The following is a 25,778-nucleotide window of genomic DNA, read 5'->3' as shown; positions in this document are numbered from 1 at the left end:
CGCTGCGGTCCAGCCCTGCCCCGGCCGACCCAGGGTGACAATCCGGGCTCTGACATTCCTTTTGGGACGCAGTTCGCCTGCTACTGAGCAGCCAGCGCAGCGCTACCTGTGGCCATAGCACCTTGGGATGCAAATAGTGTTCTATTTTTATCAATTTTTTTTAAGCTGGACATTTGGGTGTGTGCTCCATGTGTGTGCGTGCATGCGTGCATGCGTGCATCCATGTGTGTGTGTGCAACTGTATCTGTAATCACAACGTGACTGCAAAAATCATACTGCTTGCTGCGAGATTAAATACTACCACCGCCTTGGCAGCTCTGCCGTTTTCTGCCATGACCGGGCTTTTAGCAGGTGAGGAGATAGTACTGCTCAGTTAGTCTATTTTCTCTGCAATTACCACATAGGAAAAGAAGGAGTAGGACAAGATTACAGGGCTGCTAGGTCTTTTCCTCTGTGGAAAAGGCTCTGGAGCGATGAAGTCATTGAGAAGTTCTTTTTATGGAGACGTAGAGGTTTGGCCTGTTTCCTGGTGGGAGAAGAAAGGAAAGGCTTTCCCTTGCAGCACGCAGGTGTCGGGAGTCATTGCTCCTGGGTTAGCTGTTCCTCTGGCTCTGTGAGTGCACTCTGTCATCACAGGAGAGAGGCATACAAAAAACAGCCTAAAATTGTTAGCTTTTTCTGCAGATTCTCCACTGCAATTCAGAGGATGAATCCTCCTTCACGCCCATCCTCTCTCTGCCCCCCAGGCCCATTGCAGCTGATTTATTTATCTTCTGAAAAGAGCAGGGGTCGGCCAGTAGAAACTCTACAACACGTTGCTACCCAGAGACCGGATCCTGTATTGTCTGCTGCAAAAAACAAACTTGGTTCAGAGGGAGTTTTATCGGATTAAAGCAGAAATAAAAAGGCCCCCAAAAATCCATGAGAAGGATAGTTCTTCATCTGGTGTTTATAGACTAGTTTCTATCCTAATTTCTTAGTGTAAGATTTGGGGTGGAAAAAAAAGAATTAAAATCTAATACAACTTGCATCTAACTTAAAGAATTAAGACTTTTTCTGACCTTAAACGGTGTTACTTTTCTTGACATGGATGAATATGGGTTCAGCTATATCACACGCAGCCTAACATCATTTTGTATTAAAAAAAAAGTGACTTCTATTGATCTTCAAATAAATTACTGTGATAAATACCAGTATTCTGAGCATCCGACTGTACGCTCTGCACAACCCATTTCAGTGGATGAACTTAAACGCCAGAAGAAGAGAACTGGGAAACGGAAAGAGGTGAAGTTGCGTGTGTGTGAGCTCCGCCTGCAGACCTGCTCCCGTCCCGAGCCCCGGGGCGTGTTTAGCCGCAGGATGTACTTCTGCTTTTCTTGGAGGTATTTACAGCAGTCTCTGCTACCCTGACAAATGATTATTTCACCAGCTTTATAGCGGACTGGTAATTAGCAGTGAAATTTTTCATCCTTGCAGATCAGCCCTGTGGAAAAGAAACACGTTTTTGAAAAGAACCACATCATCACAGCTTTTAATCAAGTAACATTAATTTTATACACTTCATTTTATGATGGTGTTGATAAAGGAATGTCTGCAACACAGATTACTCTTTCAGAAATCTGTTAATGTTTTTTTTAATTGTTAAGAGGCCATTGGTTGTGTGTGGCAAGAGCCAGTAACAGTGTTGATACTTAATCCATTAACCTGCACTTTCCAAAACTGGTGGAAGGAGAATTGAATCCCTTTAGATGCTCTTCAAGGAAGAGCTGTACTACCTACAAATACTAATGGGGCAAACACATCAGAAATTAATTTCACCAGCAATGAAATGAGCCAATTTGTCTAAGTGACTGACTAAATGCACTGTTGTTAATTGGTAGCTGCAAAAGAAACATCCAAGTGCAGTGCGTAACTACCTAGAATGAAAATGCAGGGGATATATGCAACAGAAAAGACCAGAAACCATTTGGTCACCTTGGCTGTTCTCTCTACCTGAAGTATTGTAAATTAACGCCAGCAAAGGATTCCTGGGGAGGCACGTCCAGCCAGAGGCTCGCCCGTCGGCAAAGCAGAGTGAAGGCGCTCCCATTTCAGAATTTCTTCCTTCCATTTTGCATGAGAGGCGTAAAATGTGGTCACACACAATTTATGTCATTGAAAGGGTCTGTGCAATATGGATTTTTAAGTGATGAAATTTTGGTGGATGTGAAGCACTGACAGAGAGCCTTCTGCTGTTTACTGGTCAAATTGTTACCTAAAGGTGTTAGCGAGTGGGTTCTGTGCCAGAGCCACTGGGTCCCAGAGCCAAAGGAATGGTTCGTAGTCTGTGAGATGTATTATACTGTACAGATTCATTTGTACGCACGTACATGGTGCTTGCTATGTGCCGTAGCACACAGAGTATTGTGTTGTATCATTATCTCATCATAATATAAATACAAATTTTTATACCTTTTTGTTGTGGTTTTCAGGTTTTTTTAATTTTTCATCATTTGGTTTTTGTGTATAGCATTTCTTCTCTTTGCAAATCTTTACATACAGGCTTAATGACTATTTCATAAGGAGCTCACTGAGTTTTAGCAATTCAAATTAATAGTATGGTGTGAAGGTTGGAGTGTTATTTAAACTAAAGTTCTTTTACATATGTTGGCCCAATGCAACCCCAATAGTCATTAACGTTATTTGTCTCTAACCATGGGTGCTGTATAAATTTCCACTATTACATTTCTGAAGACAAACCAACCTGTAAAACAAAGTGCAAACTGAAATGCATTAGTGTCTGTTCTAAGTAATTACACTTGAAATCATTCCAGCTCTGTACAAGACAGAAAAAAAAAGTGTTAAAAGGCAGCCTACAAGTTCTGCATGTGTATTTTGTCGAATATGAAAGTCACTTCACAAGTGATGTACAGCCAGACAAAAATGAGCATTTTAGTTTGTTACTAGGAGAGATGAGAGGAGGGACAGAACTGAAATGCTTTTGCAAATTGCATCGTTATACTCTCAGCTGTAGTGTGTGACATCCACTGGTTTTTGTTTCAGTTTGTCACACGTGTTGCGCTTAAATACAGCGGTGTCTTAAAAATATAGAAATAGTAGTTTTAAGTTGAAATCATGGCAAGTAGCTTGTCAATGTTTATGTTTGATTCAAATAAGCTGAGCTGCTGAAACAGTAAAAATATTCATGCGCAAAGCACAGTAAACTATTTATCACAGCTTTCTTTGAAATTACTACTATCCCAGAATAAGCATAAAACACAATCCAGCACATTACTAACTTACTATAAATTAGTCTCCAACAGGAAAAAAAGCTGTAATATACTTTTAGCAGTGCTATATTTTGGGACAGCACCACTTTTCTCAGCACAAGAAAGAATTGCATGGGGTAACAGAATTATGACAAATGTGGTGGCACTATTTTTGTAAATCCTGTAGAGTTTATGACCTGTACAGCTTCTTTTATGACATTTGTAATGTCTTATGATTTGTTTATAAGAAAAGTAAGTTTCCTCATTTTGCTAATGATGGATGTTTCAAATTTAATATTAAAAGTCCAGAAGCTTGCCTTGCCTATCAGGATGAACATGTTTTGTCAAAGCCTATTTAAATGGAGAAGAGCCTTAAATTATAATTAAATTCATGACGATATAACCATCAGCTTCCTCTAAAAGAGGTAGTTTAAAGTGGCTTCAATGGCAAAGTTCTCAGTTATTGTTATTCTAGAAACTGTGAATTACCCAGTGTTTTTAAGGACTGTGGCATGGCAAGAAAGGCATGATTATGGTGTAGCGGACAGAGGAGGAGTGGAGGGCTGGCATGACTGCTGCCAGAAGAGCTGGGTTTGGAAGAGCAGAGATTGCTGCTGGTAGGAGGCTGATTTCCTTTTGCCCGCTATGATTTTACACTCCCCAGGCTGAGGACGCAGCTCTGTAAAAGCCCCCTGAAAGCTTGCTCTCCTGTGTCACTGCTGCGCAAAGGAACCGCTGCCCCACTGAGGAGGAGCCAGCTGGAGTTTTTTTGGGAGAGGGGGAGCAGAGCAAGGAAGCGGGAGGGATCAGGCTGGTCCTTCACAGTCCCTGCCGAGGCCCCTGCTGAGTCCTAGCATACGTTCCCACACAAAAGTTCAGTTTCTTACGAACAAAACCGATTTGCAGACAGCCCGGCTGATCAGCCCCGCTCAGGGTTTTAATCCAAAACAGGGTCAGAAGAGTAAACAATTTTCTAGGAAAAAAATAACCTTGTGCATCATGTGTCTTAATACATTAGTAGTTAGCCCAAACATGTAGGCGCTTCTTTTATATTTATGGCATTGAATCCCACAAAGCTGGAGAAAACTAATCACTTCGACCCGCTTTTCTGGGAATACAAGGTCTCAGAATGAAATCTACCATTCCTCTAGAGAGAAGATACATGTGCTTGTGAGAGAAAGCAAGCTGGTGTCAAATTCCTGTCTTCTGACTTTCTTATAATAAAAGTGCGCATGGCACTTCAAAAGCTGTGCTTAATTCAGAATATAAATTTGCTTAAAGCAAGGAACTACCTTTTAGGTAAGGTGTTTCCAAAGAGTGGTTGCTACTCCAGCAATCTGCTAGCAGATGTGCAGTATGATGCAAAATGAAAAAGCTTCTATATAGTTACAGTTCATCAGCTAAAAACTTATTTCCATGTCTTCTGTGGTTTTTTTTCACACAACAAAACCAAACCAAACCAAACCAAACCAAACCAACTACTACCTAAAGCAGTAATAAGCAAACCACTTTTTGTAAGAGTTTTTCACCTGACAGATGTATCCGAGTGGGAGGGTTTATACTGGCCAGCTGCAACGCCTATATGGTGGCAACTGAACTCCTCGGCTGTTTTTTACAGCCTTGGCCAATGGGTAACCGATAGTGTCTCTCTGAGGTATCAGGCACAACGATGTCATATTTTGCAGTGGAACAAACACAACGTGGCATCGATGGAATAGTGCAGAGCTTGCAGACATCCTTCCAGAAACGTCTATGTCTTAATCTGCTGGAATCCACCATAAAATGACTTGTAAAGGCAATATGCTATCTAAGCAACGTCTCCAGTTCTCGGACACAGATGCAGAACAACTGCTCCTGGAATGGAAAAAAAGGGTAAGGTAAGCCTTTAATTATGTTTTGACTGAACACAACCAAGAAAAAATGAATCAGAGAAAAACAATCTTGACCCATAAGGAGCTGCAACAGCAAACACTGACGCACATGGGGCTGTGGTTGGGTGGGGAAAGGGGCTGTAAGAAATTTCAAAGATATGTTTGTAGCATGTTTGTAGGGGAAGGCTGTTTAATCTCTGCCCTAAAAGCCGATCGATGGTCTAACAAATGAAAATTTGTTTCACATTAGAGCCTTGTTCTTTCAAAATGAGAATTTTAAGTGCACAATGTTCTGACCTAAAATATTTCAATTCTAGCCTGAATTCCTATGCCAGCGGGGATTATGAGATCATGCTGTCTGTCAACTCCTCTTTCATCCATCTGTTCCCCTCCTCCTTTCCTTGATAACTTTTGAACCTTTAGGCTAATTTTCACGAAATTTGACAAAGCAGAGATAGGATGGAGGCTGCAATGATAATCCGTGGTGAAAACTTCCAGGAAAATTCCATGTCTGTGTAGAAGGAGAAATAAATTATTTCCTGCACTGACCGTGCCCGAAGGCTGGTCCAACTGAGCTCTTCACTGTTTTCGAGAGGTGGCTACTGGCCAGCACGCGTGTAGCTCCAAACCAGCTACAGAATGAGCATATAGTCCTGCTTGCCCAGCTAAACAGATGGGGACGTAGGTTTTGTGAAAGGCCATGAGGGAGGTGGGACATCGTATGCGTGTGAGTCTGGAAAGAGGGAGAGGAACCGGTCACACAGGGAACTGAAGGCATTAGTTGCAGCAATATCCAGATAGACAATTTGACAGACAAAAGGTAGACAATCTTTTATCAGATGTGTCTTCTTTCATCTAGGATGTGGACTTCAGTCACAGAGCTGAATTACTCTCAGGACAGGAGAATTTTAGAAAGTTTTCTAGGTGTCTAAAATTTGCTTTTACTCAGGCATTTTTTACATGAGTAACACTGATATCTATGAAATTTAAAAAAAAAAAAAACAATACTGTGAAGCACAAGCCTCCAAAATACTACAGTAGGACAAGTTGATTTTCGTGCAAGCAATTGACTGAACTGAAATGGCATAGTCTAATGAAATAAGCTAGGGAATGCTTTTGTTCCTTCCCCATCAGAAAGACACAATGCACTCGATCTGCAAGACGATTTGAAAACTTCAGCTAGCCTAAATTGCAGCTGCATATCAGGCTGTAATCTGATGGGGAGGAATTCAACACTACAGCTCTTTTTACCCATGAGAACTCACTGCCAGGTCAGGGTTTAATTTAAAAGTGTCTTGCACAGACCACATTATAGCAGAAATCAACATACTGCATTTTGCAGGAGATACAGGTGCTGATTTTGATCTAGAAAACCTCATACAAGTTAGTCTTAGCTGTGCTGAGCTGCAAGGTTGCTCATTGATTCATTTTAACAATTGCATTAAGCGAGATTACAGAGGCTGCACATGTAGGACATGTAGTGGGAGGGCTCAGCCACCCACATACAGACTGGGTCAATGCCTCATCAGGGTGAAATGTAGAGATAACATTTCTGGATGCAATAAATGATTTCTTTCTAGAATAACTGGCCTGAGAAACCACACGAAAAAAACGCCATTCTGAATTTAGTCTTCAGCAGTGCAGAGGATCTAATTCAAGAGCTATTTATTAGTGGGTGAGCTGCTCCATAGTAGCAACCACAATATAATTAAGCTTAACAGTGGAAGAAGAGAGCAAGACAAATAAAGCAAACAGATACTCAATTTTAAGAAAATGACCTATGCAAAAATGGGGGAAAGTGCCAGAAAATCCTAAATGAGCAGTTCAAAAGCAAGAAGCCTACAAACACCCAGAAGGCTTAAAAAATACTGTACTAGAAGCCCAGGTAAAATGTCTGACACAAATAATAGAGAACAATGGCCCAAACCTCCCCCCTGCATGACTCAATGAGAAAGTTAAGGAGGCTATCGCGAGGCAAGTAGGGAAGCCCAGAAAAACGTGGCACGCGAAATGTAAACAGGAAACGAAGAGGGCTAAACTCAAGGAGCGGCCGATAAAAACTGTTAGTGAAAAGTTTACACGATGCTCGACTCGAGCCAGCCCTCGCAATGCAGAAGAGGTCCTGCAACCATTGCTCTGTCGGCAGCAGCAGCCCAAAAGCCAAGAAAACAGGGAGTATTGTAAGGAAGGGCGTTGGAAACAAGGATTTTGTAGAAAACCTTGGTCCACCTGCACCTTGAGGACGGTGTGCAGTCTCGTCTCCGCACCTCAAGCGAGGCACAGCAATGTTGTGAAAGGTACAGAGGCGGCCAACTGAAATAATGGAGGGAACGGAGCACTTGCTTTAGAGGCCAAATTTTGGAACTCTCCAAACCGGACAGGACAAAGCTGAAGGGAAATGTACTGGTGGTTTCTGAATTGCTATGAAGGCCATAGATAAGGCAAATGCAGCGGTGGCATTCACCAAATCCTGCAATGCTAGAGCCAGGAATCATTTGATGGGATTAGGAGAGGGTTAGAAAACAATTAAGAAAGTGCTTTTTTAAGCAGCGGGTAGTGACGTTCTGGAATTTGTTGCCTTGTGAAGTTTTGGGGGGCTATCAGCAGGTTCAAAAAGGCATTACACAAATTCATGGACATAAAGTCCATGAAAAAATACTGAAAGGACTAAGCAGGGATAAATCACTAATACAGCAACTGTGGACACAGGGGTGGTACAAGTGGCCACCTCTAGCCATGTCTCTCAGCTTCAGGGAGGCTGGTGGACACACAGGTCTGAGGCCCGGTTTTGGTCAAAGCTGAGCAACCTCAAATTGCAGTCAGGTCTCCCCCATCCTCTGCCTCCCGCATGCTGGGCGCAACGGGCCCCAGAAGAATGACAGCCTACACCGGAGCCGAGCCGAGCCGAGCGGAGCGGATCACAGCGGAGCGGAACGCATGGGCCCAAGCAACGCCCTGTCAGGAGAGCGACGGCCCCGCCGCGCAGGCCCCGCCTCCGCTCCCTGTGGAGAGCCCCCGCCCCACCGCGGGTCGCCCGCCCGCGTGACGTCACTTGTCAGCGGGCCGGTGCCGGCCAACCCCCGCGCAGGCCCCCCGCCCCCCATTGGCGCGAGGCGGGCGAGGCGCGCGTGCGCGGGCGTCTCTGCGGCAGGACGGCGGTGGAGGGAGGCGGGGAGAGGCGCGCGCAGCCGTAGTGGGCGGCTGAGCGGTGGCGCGCTGCCCTCTGCGGCGGGGAGGCCGCGCGAGAGTAGCGCGTGGCGGGCGTTTCGAGCCGTTGGCGCTCTAACGGCCGGCGGCCCCGCCCCCTCCGCGCGGGGCTCGGGCCCGACTCCCGCTGCCTGGGGCGGGGACGCTGCCGACGCGCTTCCTCAGTCTTCCCGCCATTTTCTGCGTCTCTCCCCCTCCCCTCCGTGCAGTCGCTGAGGCAGAGCGCTGTGGTGAGTATCGAGTGGGGTGGGATCGGGGCTCGTGCGCGCCGGGAGGCGGACAGCCGCCGCAGCGTCCCCTCTCCTCTCCGTCTCCTCGTCCTGCCCTGTCCTGCTCCGGGGCGGCTCTGAGCCGAGATCCCCTTGGGGCTGCAGGCAGCAGCTGCCCCAGAGTTGGGACCTGGCCGGCGGGCGTTTGGGCTCGTCGGCTCTAGGAGAAAGCCGCTGAGGGCCCCACTCGTGCGGGCCGAGCTGGCTGTGGCGATCGGGCGTCCGCGTGCTGAGGACGGGGATCGTGGGTAGCTTCCTCAGGGGTCTGAAGATATTATTCGTGGTGTTCGATGGCGGCTTGAGCGGCAGTGTCAGCGTGCCTTAATGATCTGCATACACGTACATAAAGCTGTGTGCGCTCCTTTTTATTTATTTATTTTGACGACAGCCCTTTTTTAGCATGGAAGGCAGAGGGCAGTTGGAAGGCTGCCCTGTCACATGAAACTTGCATAACAAGTTATATTTCTTACATAAGCTGTAACTCTAAGCTAAATTAAATACACACAGAATTTTAGAAGGATGCGTTTACTTGTTCAGCACTCATGCCTTCCAGGCCGGCTGGCAAAGTGGGGTTTTCTGGTGGAATGTATGTTCTAGAAACAAAGTATGAAGTAATACCAAACTAAAAAAAACCCCCTGGATATTACCAGAGTATTGCAGACAAGGCCTCCTGACTTTCTTGATAATTTATCCTGTTCTTTGCCATCTGTTGCGCTTGCTTTAGGATCCCAAAGCTGATGATTTGTTTGCTGGGAAACAGCAAAACAGCAAACTCCTTTTTCTTGTAACTTTTAAGTTGTGACTATTTTCACAAGAGTATTTACACTGAACTTAATTTTAATTTTTTATAATTGGTAAAAAACCTGCATTATTATGTTGAGATGTTTTTATGTTAAAGGATTTCTTGTTCCATTTTCAGAGGAAACTTTAAAATGAAGGTTTAGAAGACAAGATTCTGCTTGCTGCTGAAGTAAAAAAAAATATCTTTATAAGCAAGATCTTGAAGTGCAGTGTAACATCACTGTAGTTTTGTTTTTAGAACAAGCTGAAAGCTTCTCTCATTTTGCAAGAGTTAAAATGATTGTGGGTGGGTTTTTTTTATTTAATATGAGGAAAACTATATAAGTCACTTTTGCAGGCCAATGAATTACTCAATATTTACACCTATTGCTTTTAAATTAATGGTAGTATTCTATTTTAACAGTACATTTATGTGAATTAAGGAAAAACATGAGTGCTTGCAAAGATCAGGGATTTAATTGATGTAAAAATGTGTCCTGATTTGATGAACAAAATATATTAAGATAACTCTGAAATAAAAATTGGTTTCTAGTCTTTGAATAGCCACTGTAATCCAGAATAGCTTTCAGTTTTCTGGTGTGATCTGACACTTCCTTTTTCCTGTGCAGACTCTTTATTAAAATAATGAATATTCATTTAAAATTTAAAAAATTACAACTGGAATAATACCCCAGATTTTTTCATGTATTTGGATCTTTTTTGCTTACAAAAAATATTTTAATCATGAGCTGTGGAAATGATTTTGTGGAAACTCTTAAGAAAATTGGATATCCAAAAGCTGATGAGCTTAATGGAGAAGATTTTGACTGGCTGTTTGAGTCTTTGGAAGACAAATCGTTTCTGGAGTGGTTTTGTGGAAATGTAAATGAGCAGCATGTGGTATCTGAAAAAGAACTGCAAGATTTTGATAATCTTCTTGAGTCTGGTAAGCCCATTTTGGAAGGAAATGCACTGGATGAAGTCCTTAAAACCTTGAAGCCCGTGGATTCAAAGAACAGTAGCCAAGAGGAGGAGGAAGAAGAGGAGGAACTGAAGAAATTAGAAGATGAGCTTCAAACTCTTCAGAAGTTAAAAAAACTTCAAATTCATCGGCATAATAAGCTTCAAATGATGGTTTCTGCAAACAGCCATATGTTACAAACATTAAAAAGCAGAGAGGAAGAAGCACACAAAGATTTGAAAGAAGGACTGGAAGTGTTTACTGCAGCAAATAATAAACTTAATAATGAACTGCTTTCTCTTACGGATGCAGCTAAGAAGTTGGCCTCTTTCTTCACTGCTTCATATTCAGAACAAGGGTCAGGTCTACATCCAGTGTTCTTTTCCCAACTTTCTTTGGACAAGTATTTGTCTCAGGAAGAACAAAGCACTGCAGCACTTACTTCATACATAAAAAAACATTTTTGTCAAGGTATGTCTGAATGCGTTGAAAATTCACAGGAAGGAAGCTTTCAGCTTGCAGATATAAGCAAACAAGTCACTTGTGATGAGACTAATGAAGTTTGCGAAGAGAGTCAAGAGATGGCCAGGCTCCAGACAGCATATATTTGTGCTCAACATCAGCTAATTCAGATGCAAGCTAAAGAGGAGAGCATGAATTCGGCTATAAAATGCGCAGAGAGCATGCTGCAGTCCTTAAACAACAAGGTAAGCCACAAAAGGTGATAGAAGGTAGTGGAGTTTTAAACAGGCAGGTGTGTTCAACTGGATCTAGTAAAAGGAACTGCTGAGTTATTGTTATTTCAACTGTTTTTACATAGTGAAATTGCACTTCAATGAAGTTTTAGTCTTGCTCACAAAACTCCTCTTGTGAAATAGCTCCAGTTTCTATAGTTAGAAATTCTTCAGTATGGCAGAGTACCTTTAATTCTACTTTCTAGAATTACTGCCTTAAAAACCTAGAACTTAGTAGTACCTTTCTAGTTTAGTTTGACTTTGAAATTTCAAATTATAACTGGCTCTCAGTTGTTTGTACAACAAAAAAAGCTTAACTTTGGTTGAAATTTTGTGGTGTTGAGGAGCTACTATTTTAAATGTATTCCTGTTTATATTCTGTAGCATAAACTTAAAAAGTTTTAGTTCATTGAGTCTTTTGAAACTCAGGAATTTGTACCAAATAAATGAATCTGATAGTTGAAGCCCCGGAAGTCTCTCAACAAGTGAGTGACAGGCAGATATGGCTACTGGAATTTAAGAATGTGAAGAAATCATAACAGAAGGAAAAATATTAGCTTGTGCCAGTCATGGACTAACTTCAGGCATCATGGGACTAACTTGAGGCATCATGTCAGTTTGCATATTTTCATTTATAGATGACTAGGATATAGGACTTGACTGATTAGAGTAATTTGAAAAAGATTGATTCTGATAGCAGTGTTGATAGTCAACCGACTAAATATGAAAAATTATGTTTGCATCTGAGATTTCAGTTAGAGATGCTTGAAATCTCAGTGATAAGTAAAATACAGCTCTTCTATTTTTAACACAATAAACTGTTTCCTGGCCCTACAATAGAATTAAATTACTATTTATTGCAATACATTTATTTGATAGCTACTTTGTAAATCTGTATTTGCGTTATGTTGTAAAGTTCTGTAAAACTGCTTGTGGAGTTTTCATTTAATTTTGTAGATACAAAAGACTCAGTGATTTTCATGTAAGATAAGTACATGAATCATGTATGAACTGAAGAAATGTGTCAGGGAAGTGGCTTGGAGGGAACCATGAAGAAATTGACAAATATTTTGTTTTATGCAGGATATTGGAAAACAAGAAAACCTTGATGCGAAAATATCTAGTTTAAATGATGAAATTTCAACAAGTAAACGAGCTATAACTCAGATAAACAATGAAGAGCTACTTCCCCTTCTGAAAGAGAAGGCACGACTTTTGAGCTTGCCAGTGGTAAAAGGATACTTGGATCGTCAGATTGCTCAGCAGGACTATTATGCTTCAAGACAAGATGAAATATGCAGACATTTGGTAAGACAGAAAGCATCATTTGAACTTATTGAGCTAGCCTGTGAAATGGAGTTGAAGAAACATAAGGAGATCTGCTGTCAGCTTGAGAATTTGGTAGAATCTCTGAAACAGAGCAGTGATGAGTTGCAACAGAGACTGCAGGTGATAACGGAGCGAACTCAACATGCAAAGCCAAGAAACACTATTAGTTCAAAAGATGGTCTCTCTTGCAGGTAAGTGTTATAGTCACTATGGAACTTTGACTTACTTTGAAATAACATTGGGGAGATAAAGGCTTAGGCAAGCTAAGCCTTTTCTGTTGCTAAGTTCTTAAGTTACTTGCTATAGCTAATTAGTATTTTGAATTCTCCAGAACTGAAGCCTTCAAGATATGAGACTTACCTCTTGCTTATCCTTTGACATTCTTTTTAGGTTTGCCTGAGGAAAGACTGTTCAATTATTAGTCTTGTTAATATTGCTGAAGCATTCCTAAGCAATATCCAGAATATAATGAGTGTTTAAAGCCAAACCTGTCTTATATGGTGCCCTGATCTAGGACCTCTTGAAAGTTATTCTAGAAGTATAGATGTGGAGAGCTGTTAATAACAATGATTTCCCAGTTCATCTGCATGGCCTCATCAGCTTAGCCTGAAAAAACCCCCGTGTGGTAGAGGAGAGGAATGACTCCTTCAATATATGAAATGTGTTTAGCTCATTTTTGCCGCTTAATTTACCATCTGGAGTCAGTGTCCTGTCACCTATGTAGGAGTCTGGTTTTTCACCCTCTAAGTAATTCTCCTTGTAGCTCAAGTGATACAGTAGGAATGTGTGCTGTGTTGCTGTCACTTCAAGACTCTAAGCCTTTTGATGAGGTGTGTTGTATGATTATAGGTGTGTTAATGTCAGACTTTTCCTCCTTCTTTAAAATGGTGCTTTAAGTGTTTTTTAGTAATTGTTAACTGATAGCTGAGTATGGTCTTGCATGGTGAATAACTGCAAGAATTAGGCAGCATTAATTTTGCTCCTGTTGTGTGTGTGCATTGGCAACTTGTAACATTTTTGTTCATGTTTATTATTAAGTCTCCAAATCACTGAATGTTGTCTGGCTACTTTTTCACTTTTTTTTTTAAAAAGGGAAGGGAAGTTGAAAGACTTACAAACCCTTTAGGGTTTGTAAGCAGAAGACACCTGAAAGAAACTCAGTTACTTTTGAAATATAGCTCCTGCTCTTATTAAAGCCAATCTGATTGGATATTGGGGCTCAACTCCTGAAGATTTTAATATGCAGAGGTGGTGGTAGCAACCGAGCAAAGTTATCTGTAATCGTATTAGACTCTTCCTGATGCAGTGTAAGGGTACAGTTTGGTACAGCAGGTATTGCTGTCTTTTGCATGACTCGTAGCTAATTGGAGAATTTCTTAGCAGTCTCTTCATAGCTAGAAAATGGGAAATACTCCAGTACGCTTGAAAATGTTATAAAGATTTCTCTTATTTCTCATTGGCCATTGAAGTCTGCTGTGTTTCAGCACTTAAAAAAATTGTATCTTCGCAGTCCTTGAAGTGTCAGGAAATAGTTGGCAAAAGCGCGTCGTCAGCTTCTATTTGCATTCATTGCGTACTTACTAACTGTTACTTTGGTATTTCATTGCTGTTAATTTAATATTGAAATATTTTGGAGTCCTATTAATCATGTACTAGCTATATATAGATAGAATCATTAAATCAGTGGGAGACACAGTAGTGTAGTAAGAGTACCCTAAGCAGTACTGTCATTTACTAGTCCTCTGACTTCTCGAAGTGAACATCTTCTCTTCACTAATAATGACAGGAGTGCTTAGGAAACTTAAAAATGCTTGTGTGTCTAACTTCATTTATTACAGGCTATATCAGCTTCTGGAAGGAGAAAATAAAAGACAACAATTGTTTAAAACATATGAAAGCCTGGAGCAGATGGCTCGGACGTTAAAGCAGGACTGTGCTACAGTACAAGATCAGCTAGCGGTGTCTTCTCAAGAACAGTGTCTCCTTTTGTCCAAGCTAAAAAGTGATGTAGATACCCTTCATGATGCTCTGTATCGTGGAGGAAATCAGATACAACTCAGTAGTCGGGTAAGCCCTTATCTAATTATTAAAATTATTACATTAATGTGTGTCAAGTTCTTTTACTGAGAAAAATGTAGTATAAAGGCTGTAGACACACAAACTGGCTCCCACATGTCAGCAGTAAATTTATTAGCATAATGATGATGGGCTCAGTATTTACATTGTTCTTAGCAAATGTTAGATTTTGTAAATGTTGGCAGGTAATAATTTTTTTGTTTCTGAGCAAATTGTTGCATCGAACTTTTAATTTCTTTCAAAGGTGTATATAGTCACGTATTACTAGTAAGTTTATGGTGTGGGAAGTATGTCATCTGGATATGGTGTCACTGGAAAATTTGTTTAAATTTCTCTTTATTTCAGATGGGCTTTTTTCCCCCGTTACCTGTAACTCTTGAATAGTACGGTTTGGCCCCTTAAAAAGCCTGGCCATGGGTGGCTCATTTGGATAAAATAAGAATATCAGAATTCTGAAGGACAGTTGTAGTAGGACAGTCCTGCTACAGAGCTCCCAGGTGTTGGGTTTAGAGCCTCTTTTAAATGGGAATAGGGGTTGTTAAATGCAACTTGTTATAGTTTTTAAATAATTGTAGATATCTCAAAAGTGGATTGAGGGAAGTCTTCTGTTACATAATACTTCCTTGATTAAATGCATGAAAATACATTTAACGCTTCCATCTGTCAAGTGAATTTGCAACACATAGAACAGTTTTTATTAAAAAATGAAACTTTGTAATTGGAACAATACGTATTTAGGGATTACATGTTATTACATCAATCAAATACCTTTCTATTGATTCAAGTTACCCCTTAAAACATAGTGACATCTCTTTCTATTGCTACTGTTCATCAAGCAAAGTAATTCCTTTAATAAGGAAATAATGTGCAAGTAGATGACTAGCCTGCTTACACTGAGCTATCGTAAGAATGACAGTTGGGAAAATTGTAGCTGGTAATTAATGATTTAATTTTAAAATTGGCTTTTTTGTTGTGGTTTTTTTGTTCCCTTTTAAGATTTGACTAGCTGTGAAGACTTGTAATGGATTGAAAATGTCGTTCAACTGTCTGTCTAGTTGAGGGCCAGATTCTTATGGTCTTAACTCATCTGGTTTAGTAAACAAGTAAATGAAATTACATTTTCGTAACCTCATGTGAGTGCCATCACAGAAAGCTCAAAAGTTATATAAATTGTAGTCCCTTATCACCTGTGTTTCTATTTTTTGTGATGACTTCTCACTTACAAACGAAAGTGGCTTCCAAAAGCAAAAAACTTTTATATTTCTAGTTCAGCTAGTGTATTAACAATATAAAAGTGATAATTTTTTGTCTTATATTTTTTGTTAGGAACTCACTGAGCAGTTTCATCAACTGGAAGTTGATTTAAATAAACTAAATCAACTCCTTATGGATCTGATTGCTGATGTGAAGTCAAAGAGAAACTTTTTAGAGTCCAATAAGCTGCATCAGATGGAAAGAAACTTGTATGTGTATTTTTTCAAAGACGAAGACCACTTGAAAGAGATGGTGGAAAAGCTTGAACAGCAGTCTGAGGCTAAAGCCAGTGGTCTGGAAGATTAGAATTTCACCACCAGTGAAGTTCTTAATGTTTAAACTTCAGTGTACTCTTAAGAAAGAAAAGCATGTTAATGTAAACTGTCTACAGGTTTATGGAATGATAAGTATTAGCTTATCAAGGCTAACATTTCTCTATCATTGCAATGTATGTTTAGCTGCCACAGTTACCAAGTTTGGATTGTATGCTGCTTTCTGGCTTTTGGCATCTGCCCACTGAGTTCAAATCTCAGTTTTGTCAAAGTTCTTTGATATGAAGTAATACATCAGTTACTCGAATGAATTACATTCAGGCTGCTCTTCTGCTAGCCTGTATGTTGATTTCTACTGCACACAGCATAGCACAAAAAGGAACATTTCATACCCTTGAGATAAGTTTTCTTGCATGCTAAGAGCCTTTGATATGTGAACTGAAAAATAAATGCGGAGAAGGCATTCCAGATTTTGGAACACGAATGTAATGTGCTCCTTCTGAAGAGGAGAGTTCTCCAAGGCAGATATTCCGTGATTGTTTCGCTTACAGTTCTCCTAAGAAGATTTGGTTTTGTTAGAAATGTGTTGGAATATGTACCAGAATCTGTTTCAAGTACCAAGACCATCTGTTTTAAGACCATTCCAATATCTCTTAATTTAACTTATGGCCTATCTTCTCCATTGAAACCAGTCCATGATCATACTGGGCTCTTCAAAGAAAAAGAATTTTAAATTTATGTTTTGGACTTTTCAGTTTGCTCTATAATTTATAATGATAGGCATTTCAATTCAGAGTCACGATGCTTTCATACTTATGCTTTCATGTGCATTGCTAGGCAGTTTATCAAATTTTTGTATAGCTTCTAATATACCAATGGAACTAAATAGGCTTTTGTATTATAACTTCCAGTCTTTTATATTTTGATGGGTTCAGCTGTGCTTGCTTTCAAGCATTGTACATATTGATGGTTAGTAAATTAACTTTAACTTCAGTAACAGTGGTGTTAAAACTGTTTCGATGGCAGGCTTTTAACTTTTATGTAAGTATAACTTATTCTTAAATGTTTAAAATTTTTTTTTAACTTACTGGTTGGATGTCTTTATATCTGGATTTTATGCTGCTTAACTCTATACATTGTGTTTATTATTAAATGCCAAACACTATAAATTCAGTTCAGTGTTGTCAATATTTATGGTGAATCTGTGTGGTGGTTGTAGGTGTATTCTCATGCAGTGTCTTGTTTATATTTAGTCTGCTAGGTTCTCATTTTGATATGCCCCTGAGACTTTAAGGCTGCTGCTTTCCACCCTGAGAAGTCAGGGAGCATTTTTGCCCTGTGTAGGAAGGAAGCATTGCTGTTAATTATAAAAGTTAGGAGGAGTTGTGCATGGGGAAAGATTATACTTCTGAATCCTGGAATGTCAGGGAAAAGAAAGCCATTCTGCTTCTTTCCCTTTTGCATGCTTACTATAAAATTTGAGCTAGATAGGTATAGCCAATACTAATGCAGCCTGATGGATGTTCCTCTTTGAATCTGGATACAAATGTTTGTACTTGTAAGTGTTCAAACTTGCAATCTGCCTATGGTCTTGAGCTAAGAAAAATATTTCCATGTAAGCAGAGGAAATATGGTTTACTTGGTGGTTAAACTTGACTTGAAAGTCTACTCATGCACTGGGTTTAGTGGTAGTAGACCAGAGTAACAGGACTCCAGTTATTAACTTGTATAGGAATAATTTACTTAACAGCAGTTTTTGGTAGAGCAATTGACTTGTACAGCTTGAATCCTTTAAGTATTTTGAAAATGTTGGATGTTTATCCTGTGTTTGTGGTAAGTTTTCTGCATTGTTCTGGTCTAACTATATAAAGTCAACAAAGTCATCAGTATGGACACTGTTGTCTTGATAAACTGTCTTGATAAACTCTGGGCACCAATAACAGTAAATGTATGCATATGCTAGATATAGACTAGTTTAAATATGTTGAGGAGGGGTAAAGTATTTCAGGCATAAATGATAGTTCTTGTTTTATTTGTCAGATTTTTTTTTTATTAGAAGTTAGCTTTAATAGGACTGCTTAATTTTTTATCAGTGTATTAAAACACTATTTCAAACAAGTTTCACTTAGCGGTTTTTGTAAATGATTACAATTTGCTAATTTTTATTTACAATACTTAGAAACTGATAGGCATGTCAGGAAAGAAATGTCATTTTCTGTCGAGGAGAATGAATGGCTGAACATGTTCACTATATTTTGTGAACATATATTTAATTTCAGCAGATTGTTGTGTGGCCCTGATATCGTGCATAATTTGTGTGTGTTCTGTGTTTAGGTTTAATCTTAAAAATGGAACGGTACACATCATACATAGGATGTGAGACTTCTAAAGTGCCTTTATCTGCTATCGCTCAGAGGATTATGACAGCTTTGCAGTCTATTCCTGTAGAAGTTCAGACTAGCAGAAAGAATAACCAGAGTGAGTAAATCTTAGCCTATTTAAATGTTTCTATTTTCAGTTGAAAAACTGAAACCCAAACAAACAAAATAATGTCAAACCTCTAGTCCCTATTTAAAAAGAAAAAAAAGATGAGAGTTTCGGCTTCCAGGTTTAAAAAAGGAATTAAGCTGTAACTGACATTTGCTGGGACTTTTCTGATTAAATAACGCTATGTGAGTACAAGGAACTAGGATATTACCAGTACCCTCAATTTCATTGTGGGTTTTTTTTTTTTCCTTCCTGCTCCTGCTATGTGGTATAGAATTAGATGAGAATTTCAAACTGTTAATTAACTAATACTGTAAATTAAATGTATATGTTAACTTGACTCTGGACTAGATATTTAAAGATCACTAGAGGTACTGGGAACTTGCCAGAAGGCCTGTGAGCTCTCCAGAGTCATGTCTGTCCTTTCAACACATGTTCATGAGCAGCTCACTCCTTGTGAAATTGTAGGGGGAAGAGTGAAAAGTCACAGTGGTAGAGCAAATTAGGTAATGTTCAAAGTGCCTCAGCAGATCTTGACTGTTGAGCAAATCTGACTCAGAATGTTGTAGATACTAGGGAGGTTTTGCAAGATGGAATTTTTATTCTCAATTCTGTGCATTTCATAGTCTGCCAGGCCTGTAGCTCTGGAAAGGATAGAAAGGTAGAGTTTTGCTCAGTTTCAGTTGTCTCTTTTCTCCTGAGAACTAGATACTGGAACATTATCTGGTCGATGGGATTTAAATCTAGCATTTGTTCTTGTGTAAATGGTGTTTATTGCAGCCTCAGTTTTATGGAAATAACAGTTCAGGCTCTTCTTTCAGTAGTAAAGTATTGGATCAGTGCAGCCTGATGGTGTAGCAGTGAAAAGTGTAGTAGTTCATTGCTGTGTGAATCAGTGATACACATTTGAAGAAATATGGGATGGGTTCATTTTAAAATGGTAAATTTGGACCAAAACCCAGATTATTTTAAAGAAAATCAGATCTCTTTTCTGCCTCAGTTTAATTGCCATTCTACTTCCCTTGCTACCTTGTCATTTTCCCTTAATTTTCCTGTGTAATGTTTTTTGTCTTAGACTGGGAACTCTGTACTGTGCGATACCTGTATCGTGTTATGTTGTCCACTCTTGATCCATTCACTCTGTCAAGCTGTAAAATTACAGATTCTCTTTTTTTTAAAAACACCATGAAGGTGTCTGGTATCTTTAGCCAAATGAGCTTGCTGTCATCTTTGTAGTGCTGCTAAATCCTTATTCACTGGGGAGTGAAAGAACAGTATAAGCATTTAGTGGCGGCAGATCACATGACTAGCTTTTCTTCCTCTTGTTTTCCATGTAGTAATTACTCACAATTGTTTCTAGTGTACAGGCTTAAGAACAAATTTATTTGAATTGCTTTTAGGAAATTGCCTGTATATATAGCTTTAGCTGATCAGTGTGGATCTGGAGAGAAGAAAAAGTTTGCCCCCTTTAAAAAAAAACCAAAACCTGTCATATTAGTTGGTTTGTTTCAAACTGTATTGAACTGTATTTTATTGATAGACCTTTAAATTCTGCTTACTGGAAAAACTACTTGTCTTTAGAAGGTAAATATTGAGTTCAAATAGGACAGATATCTGCGATGTTGAACTAGTGGGTGAAATTCTGTGGTTATTTTGGCCGTAGAGCTTGTAATGGTTCCATCTAGCCTTAAGGAGTTTGAAGGCAAGGATGGATTTCTACTGCCATCTGGTGATACTTTTTCATAAACCAGAAATTTGAGGTTGAAAAGCTCTTCAGATAGCTGTCATACTGAATACTGTGTGCTGAAGGAGAGAAATGTAATCCTCATCATCTTCTCTGAAGGGTGAATTTGCCAAGAAAAAGTATCTAGCTGTGAAACAATTAAAAGCACTGAATGTAACTCAGTTACTATCATTCTTAAATTATAATTTTATTGTAGGAAGTGTCAAGCAAACCAAACCTAAAAATGTTTGAAGCTACAAATACAGCTATGCCATATTCGGTATTCTAATAGCTCAGGTTAGAAGTCTGAGCTGGACATAAATAACTGACTATACACTTACACCAACATGAACTTGCATGTAATACTATAAAGTAATAAGCTTAGTTTCTTCTGGAGAAAAGTCTGGAGTTAGAAGGGGACAAAATACATATTTTGCCCATGAGGAGTCTTCTGGCTGGGCAGTAAAAGAATCTAGAGATAAAGGTATCCTAACTAATTGCAAACTCTGGAGAGACCTGCACTTCAGCGGAGTGCTCTTTTTCCCTGTTCTTGTACCTACTCAGTTTGTAATTACTGCTAGCCTGTTGCCCCTTGTTCTTTTATTCCAGTCTTCACTTGCTTCTCCTCTCCTTGGGGCTACTGGGCAGTGTGGAAGGCAGAAAAGAGAAGGCATGTCCTAACTGTTTCATTGAGCATGCTGCAGAGTCCTGAGGTGCATTTACAAAGCCTTCCTTAAACTACAGCATCTGTCTGCTTTCAGGATTGTAGGCTAAATATCACTGGTAGTTTAGTGGTGGGCCCAGGCTAACAGCTGTGCTGTGGCACAGGGCTCTATCTTAGACCCAGCACTGACAGCCATCCTGCTTCTTGTGGTGCTAGTCATTACCTTACCTTTCTGTCAATTTGATAGGTCTGAATTCTTGCTTTCTGTACTTGTCTGGTCTTACAATACCTGTTCTGTTGCAAGGATGAACAATGTGAAAAAATTATCTTCTGCAGATGAAGCGTGGTCAGTTCTCTGTAGGGCATGATATGCTAAAGATGTATATGTAAATACTGTTTTACTGAAGAAAATTATTGTGGAATTATAGTGCCTAATTCCAAGAAAACAGTTAAACTGTGTGAAGTGTGTAGAGTTTGTTTTTTGGTGGTTTTTTTTCTTCTTGCCCATGCCCCCAGCTTTACTTTGACCAAGATGGGTTGTGTTTTCTTGAAAGAAGGAAATATGCATATTTATGTTATAGTAATGCCTCTTCTGAATACTGTGGAAAATGTTTGTCTGCTTTTTAGCAAATTTGAATTAATTTTTTCTTAACGGGGACAGAGCACGCTTTTGCATGTGCATATTTAGGAACCTGCAGGGCTCTTTTAAGAACGAATTATATTAATTTGAGGAAAATGGTTGTCATGGAAAATTTTATTGCAATTATTTTAGGTTTGTTAAAAGTGTCACTAATGTAACACTGTATGTGACTTAAGTTATATGCACTGCTCTCAGATTCGTTTGTATTGTGAAAGGTTTCCCTTTCTTTTTTTAAAGGTATAGAGAAGACAAAGGAAAATAAACTAGGTGATAAGGATGCACATCTGAAAAATGGAAAGGCAAGCATATTGTAAGATTGAAGACCACTAAAAGCAGTCTTTTTATAGCAGGTTTGAAATTGTTATAGACTGGGTCTTTCATAACAAGCTTTATCACAATATATTGGATAATTTTCCTCTGTCTTATTTTGCACTTGGCATCTATTTACCTGTGAGAGTCTTGGCCCCACTTCAGTTATCCTTTTTATAGGAATTTAGTCTTTTATGACAGATTAATCAGAAATAAATGAGGTTGCCACGTTTAGATAGTTACCAGGGTTTAAAAATGTTCTCAAACCTCTGTCACTGAACAATCACTAGCACATGATCATAAAGTGAGCTGATTCATATGAAAAATTGCTTTGTATTAGGAAGTTTAATTTTTGGTTTAATCATCTCTCTGAATTTGGTTTAATGTGCATGCGAGTGAGTGCCAGTGCAAGAATGGGAATGGATAACTGTGGCAGCCCCAACTCAGACTGTGATTGTAAGATCCATTGAGTTGATCAATGAGTTGCAGATACTGCAAGTGTACTCCTGTCCCAGCTGCAAATTTCACAGCCTTCCTTACTCTGACTCTGGTGCATGTTGCACACTTCAGCAAGTCCATTCAGGTTGCTCAAGATGCAGAAAACTGGTTTCTTCTGTGGGGTGGGATAGTTTCCTACAAATTAAATTGGCTCATAGATAGACATGCAGCTGTGGGTGCACATGAATAGTAGTGGAACCCCTTTTTGTGATGATGAGGTGCTAGTTTTGGCTCACTGCATCTAGTGAAATTTTCCTACATCCACATAAATTATGAAACTACATCCTGGGAGTTGTTTTCTCTACTTCCAGCTATGTCATTATTTCTAGTAGAAGATCAGTTCTTCCTGGAAGCTGCTGCTTCTCTCTGTGGTTAATTGTAGTTCCAGCTGTATTATTCTGACTTGATAATTAAATTGCTTTGTTCTTATTTTTGAACCTTTAAAAGAGAATTGCTTATTCCTGATTCTATAATTACTTGAGTGTCCTAATTCAAATTCTACTGTGTTAAACAATAAAACTATTTGCAGTTTGGAGAATACACGTAAGTGAATTAGTGTTCTTTCTATGGCTTTTAAACATTTGGTCCTTCTGTGATACTGTTTTTCCACTTATGGTAACTTTTTATAGTGTCCACTTTTTGATTAGCATTGCCTAAGTTCAGTTAATTTGTCTTTGTTCAGAACAACCACTATTCATTTTGGTAGTAGCAAAAGCTTGATTAGCTCCCTTTTTCTATTTATTTAGAACCTGTTCATTCTACTTTTGCTGTAGAGTTGATCCTGTGAAGTATGTACTCAAGCATTCTAAGCCTTTTTCATCTTTTGACTCCATAGTTCTGAGGTTTGGGAATACAGGAACTGGGTTGAGGAATATTGCAAAACCAGAAAAAAAAAATTTATTGGCTTTGTCATTCTGGCTTGCTCAGTCAATACAGATTGAATAGAGATGGATGATATCCTTTGATCTGTGAAAATTGTTGTCTTGGGGAATGGATGGGAGCCCTGCACAGCAGTAACTTGTGGTTCTTTTGAAGTGAGAAGGCCTTAGTTTTTGCAACAGTAATGACAGCAGAGGTACTGAAGGAGACTGGCTATGCTACAAGAGCAGAAAATATAGTAATTATGAGAGGCTTCAGTTACTTTTCAATTGAGTGGGTGAATATTACGCTTATGCATGATGCTGAGACTAAAAATTAGGAGACAACCACTTTATGGAACGGTTAGAGAACTCAACAAGAGAAATTGTTTTTTATTTGATTCTGTGTGAGATCAGGTTCAAAATCTTCCTGCTGTGAAAGATGCTCTGACAGGGACTGTAATCTTTCCAAGGCATTCAAAGATAGATGTCACTACAGGAATGCTTCATTTCAAAAAAGGATATTCCATAAAAATGAAAGAGCTTTTAAAAGAAAACATATGGAATTTCCCCTCCAAAACCAAAACTTTTGTAGGTAGTATAGGGATTTATTCAAAACAGAATATTGGAGACTTAAAATGAATACTAAAATCTGTCCAGGAAAAAGAAGTATGGCTAAGCGACAGTATGAAGGAGACTGCTAAAAAATGTCGTCATGCAAAAAGCTGAACTTACCAGAATTTGTATTCTTGTATAGTTGCCTCATTTGAGTAAGTGAAATGTAAATAGTGTAGTCCAAATAAACTTTTGAGAAACAGCTTGCAAATGCATCACTAATAATACATCATTTTTTCAAATGCCTCAGGAGTTGAAAGGTTGCTGGCTCCTGTAAGACCTGTTGATGATCAAGGTGTAAGATGGGTGTTGAGGGAAGAAACAACTCAGTATATCTGTAAATAGTTAAACACACATTTACCTTGGGGAATCTTGGAAAGGTTGCTAGTTGCCATTCCAGAGTCCGTGTTTATGAAATCAAGAGAGAAGATCTGTCTCAGCTGAAGAGGTTGTAGAAGAAACTAGTAAAATAAACAGTAAGAAAACACTAGGGCCAGTAGCATACCAAGGAAATTTCTGAAGGAGATCAAAGATGAAGGGGTAGAATCAACATTACCATGCAACTTCTTGCTTAATGCTGTTTAATAGCATGCTGCTGTAAAGGGATCCAGGGACTATCTGGAGTAGGAAAGCTGTTCTGGGCATACTGGATTAAACAGAATAGAATATAATACTTATTCATAAACCTGATAATACTTCTTCAGTGCGACTTGCATATATTTTTGTTACGTCTTACAATCTTCTAAGTTGTTTGAAGAAACAAATTGGTGGAGATCCAGTTGACTCAGTGTACTTGAATTCCCAAAGCAGTCATTATGGTCCCTTGCCAAAGGTTCTTTAATAAACAGCTGTCATGAAAAAAGCTCTGAATATTGAAGCTAAAGATGGAAATGAATGGTCTCTCCTCTCTTCAGACAAAGGTCACTAATAACCTAGTCACACAGCCAGACAGGCTACTGGACTAGATGCATCTTACAGTTGTTAATTTGCCATTTTTAGTGTTGGGCTAATATTAGACTAAAAAAAACAGTGGTGGTTTTGGATGTAAGCCATATAAATCAACAAAATAATCTTTACTGATAAATACTTGAATTTTGGTTTATGTAATGTGGTTCCCCTAAACTGACTCCTTGTTTTGTTAGTATCAACATTTTTTTCCATAGAATATCACTTCCTTCAAAGCTTATCTAAGTTAACTCGTACATTTATTTTTATTTCTCCTGATAAGTTGAATAATTGGTTCACTAAAAAATTTCCAGTTTTTCCAGGAGACTCATGATTCCACAATTGCCTTAATAAAAACATCTGCCAGGCCTGAAAAAAGTACTGCTGGTCAGATAGTCAGGACAGTACATACCGATGAAATACTTTGCTGTCAAGATACCAAAATAGCGAGCTGTTACCAGGATTTAGAGTTGCCAACATGGGGATATAAAGAAAGAAATCTTTCAGTAGAAGCAAAAAACCTGAAGGATGGTGAAAAGAATATAGCTACTCCCCTTAAGAGAAAGCAAGATGTGCCTACATGTTGTTCAGAGAAAACAAGAAGGTTACCTGTAAAGACCTACACTTCTTCACATGAAAGAAGATACAACTGTACTTCTGGACAAACAGAGTCTTCTGAAAATTACCCTTGTGATATCAGGAGTTTGGGATGTGAAGAAAAAAGAGAATTGCTTGCAACTATAGAACAGGCAGTGGCTTTTGTAACTACTATGATATTTCAAGATGGTTCTTCACAGCTCAACTCAGAGCAGGTTAGTGAATGACGTGTTTTGTTTAGAGTCAGTTTTGTAGAACCATTTGAACTGTGCATATGACTGATAAATGCAAAACCACGTTCATTGGGAGCCTAGAATCTGGACCAGTTTTGTGTGTTATTGCTTACCAAAATATAAATGTAAAATGAGGTAAACCTTAATACTTCTGACTACATTTTATTTTTAGTTACCCAGTAAAACTTAAAAAAAATGAAACTACTTGG

The 25,778-nt window shown here is 39.1% G+C and overlaps 2 protein-coding genes across 2 annotated transcripts in view; both read left to right on the top strand.

Moving 5' to 3' along the window:
- Positions 1-8,484: 8,484 nt before the first annotated feature.
- The window catches only part of POLN (DNA polymerase nu), a 118,879-nt gene continuing 101,585 nt past the window's right edge, over positions 8,485-25,778 (top strand). Inside the window, exons 1-4 of the mRNA XM_050896655.1 lie at positions 8,485-8,556; positions 18,336-18,479; positions 21,753-21,814; positions 25,063-25,551. Coding sequence (XP_050752612.1) covers positions 18,350-18,479; positions 21,753-21,814; positions 25,063-25,551 — 681 coding nt within the window. The 5' untranslated portion in view covers positions 8,485-8,556; positions 18,336-18,349. The remainder of the gene's footprint in view (positions 8,557-18,335; positions 18,480-21,752; positions 21,815-25,062; positions 25,552-25,778) is intronic.
- On the top strand, positions 10,120-17,174 carry HAUS3 (HAUS augmin like complex subunit 3). The gene is made up of 4 exons (XM_050896659.1): positions 10,120-11,043; positions 12,154-12,590; positions 14,238-14,466; positions 15,802-17,174. The coding sequence occupies exons 1-4, from the start codon at positions 10,120-10,122 to the stop codon at positions 16,033-16,035; spliced, it is 1,824 nt and encodes a 607-aa protein (XP_050752616.1). The 3' UTR covers positions 16,036-17,174.

Source organism: Gymnogyps californianus, chromosome 4 (genome assembly GCF_018139145.2).
Source record: "Gymnogyps californianus isolate 813 chromosome 4, ASM1813914v2, whole genome shotgun sequence".
Taxonomy (NCBI): Eukaryota; Metazoa; Chordata; class Aves; order Accipitriformes; family Cathartidae; genus Gymnogyps; species Gymnogyps californianus.
The sequence above is the reverse complement of the archived record's forward strand: the minus strand, read 5'-3'. Positions and strand labels throughout refer to the sequence as shown.

Bases quoted from the DNA above. Each gene is read 5' to 3' on its own strand.
- HAUS3 (XM_050896659.1), top strand. From the start codon at position 10,120: ATGAGCTGTGGAAATGATTTTGTGGAAACTCTTAAGAAAATTGGATAT. The intron at 11,044-12,153 runs GTAAGCCACAAA...TGTTTTATGCAG, and splicing joins TGCAGTCCTTAAACAACAAG to GATATTGGAAAACAAGAAAA. The intron at 12,591-14,237 runs GTAAGTGTTATA...CATTTATTACAG, and splicing joins AAAGATGGTCTCTCTTGCAG to GCTATATCAGCTTCTGGAAG.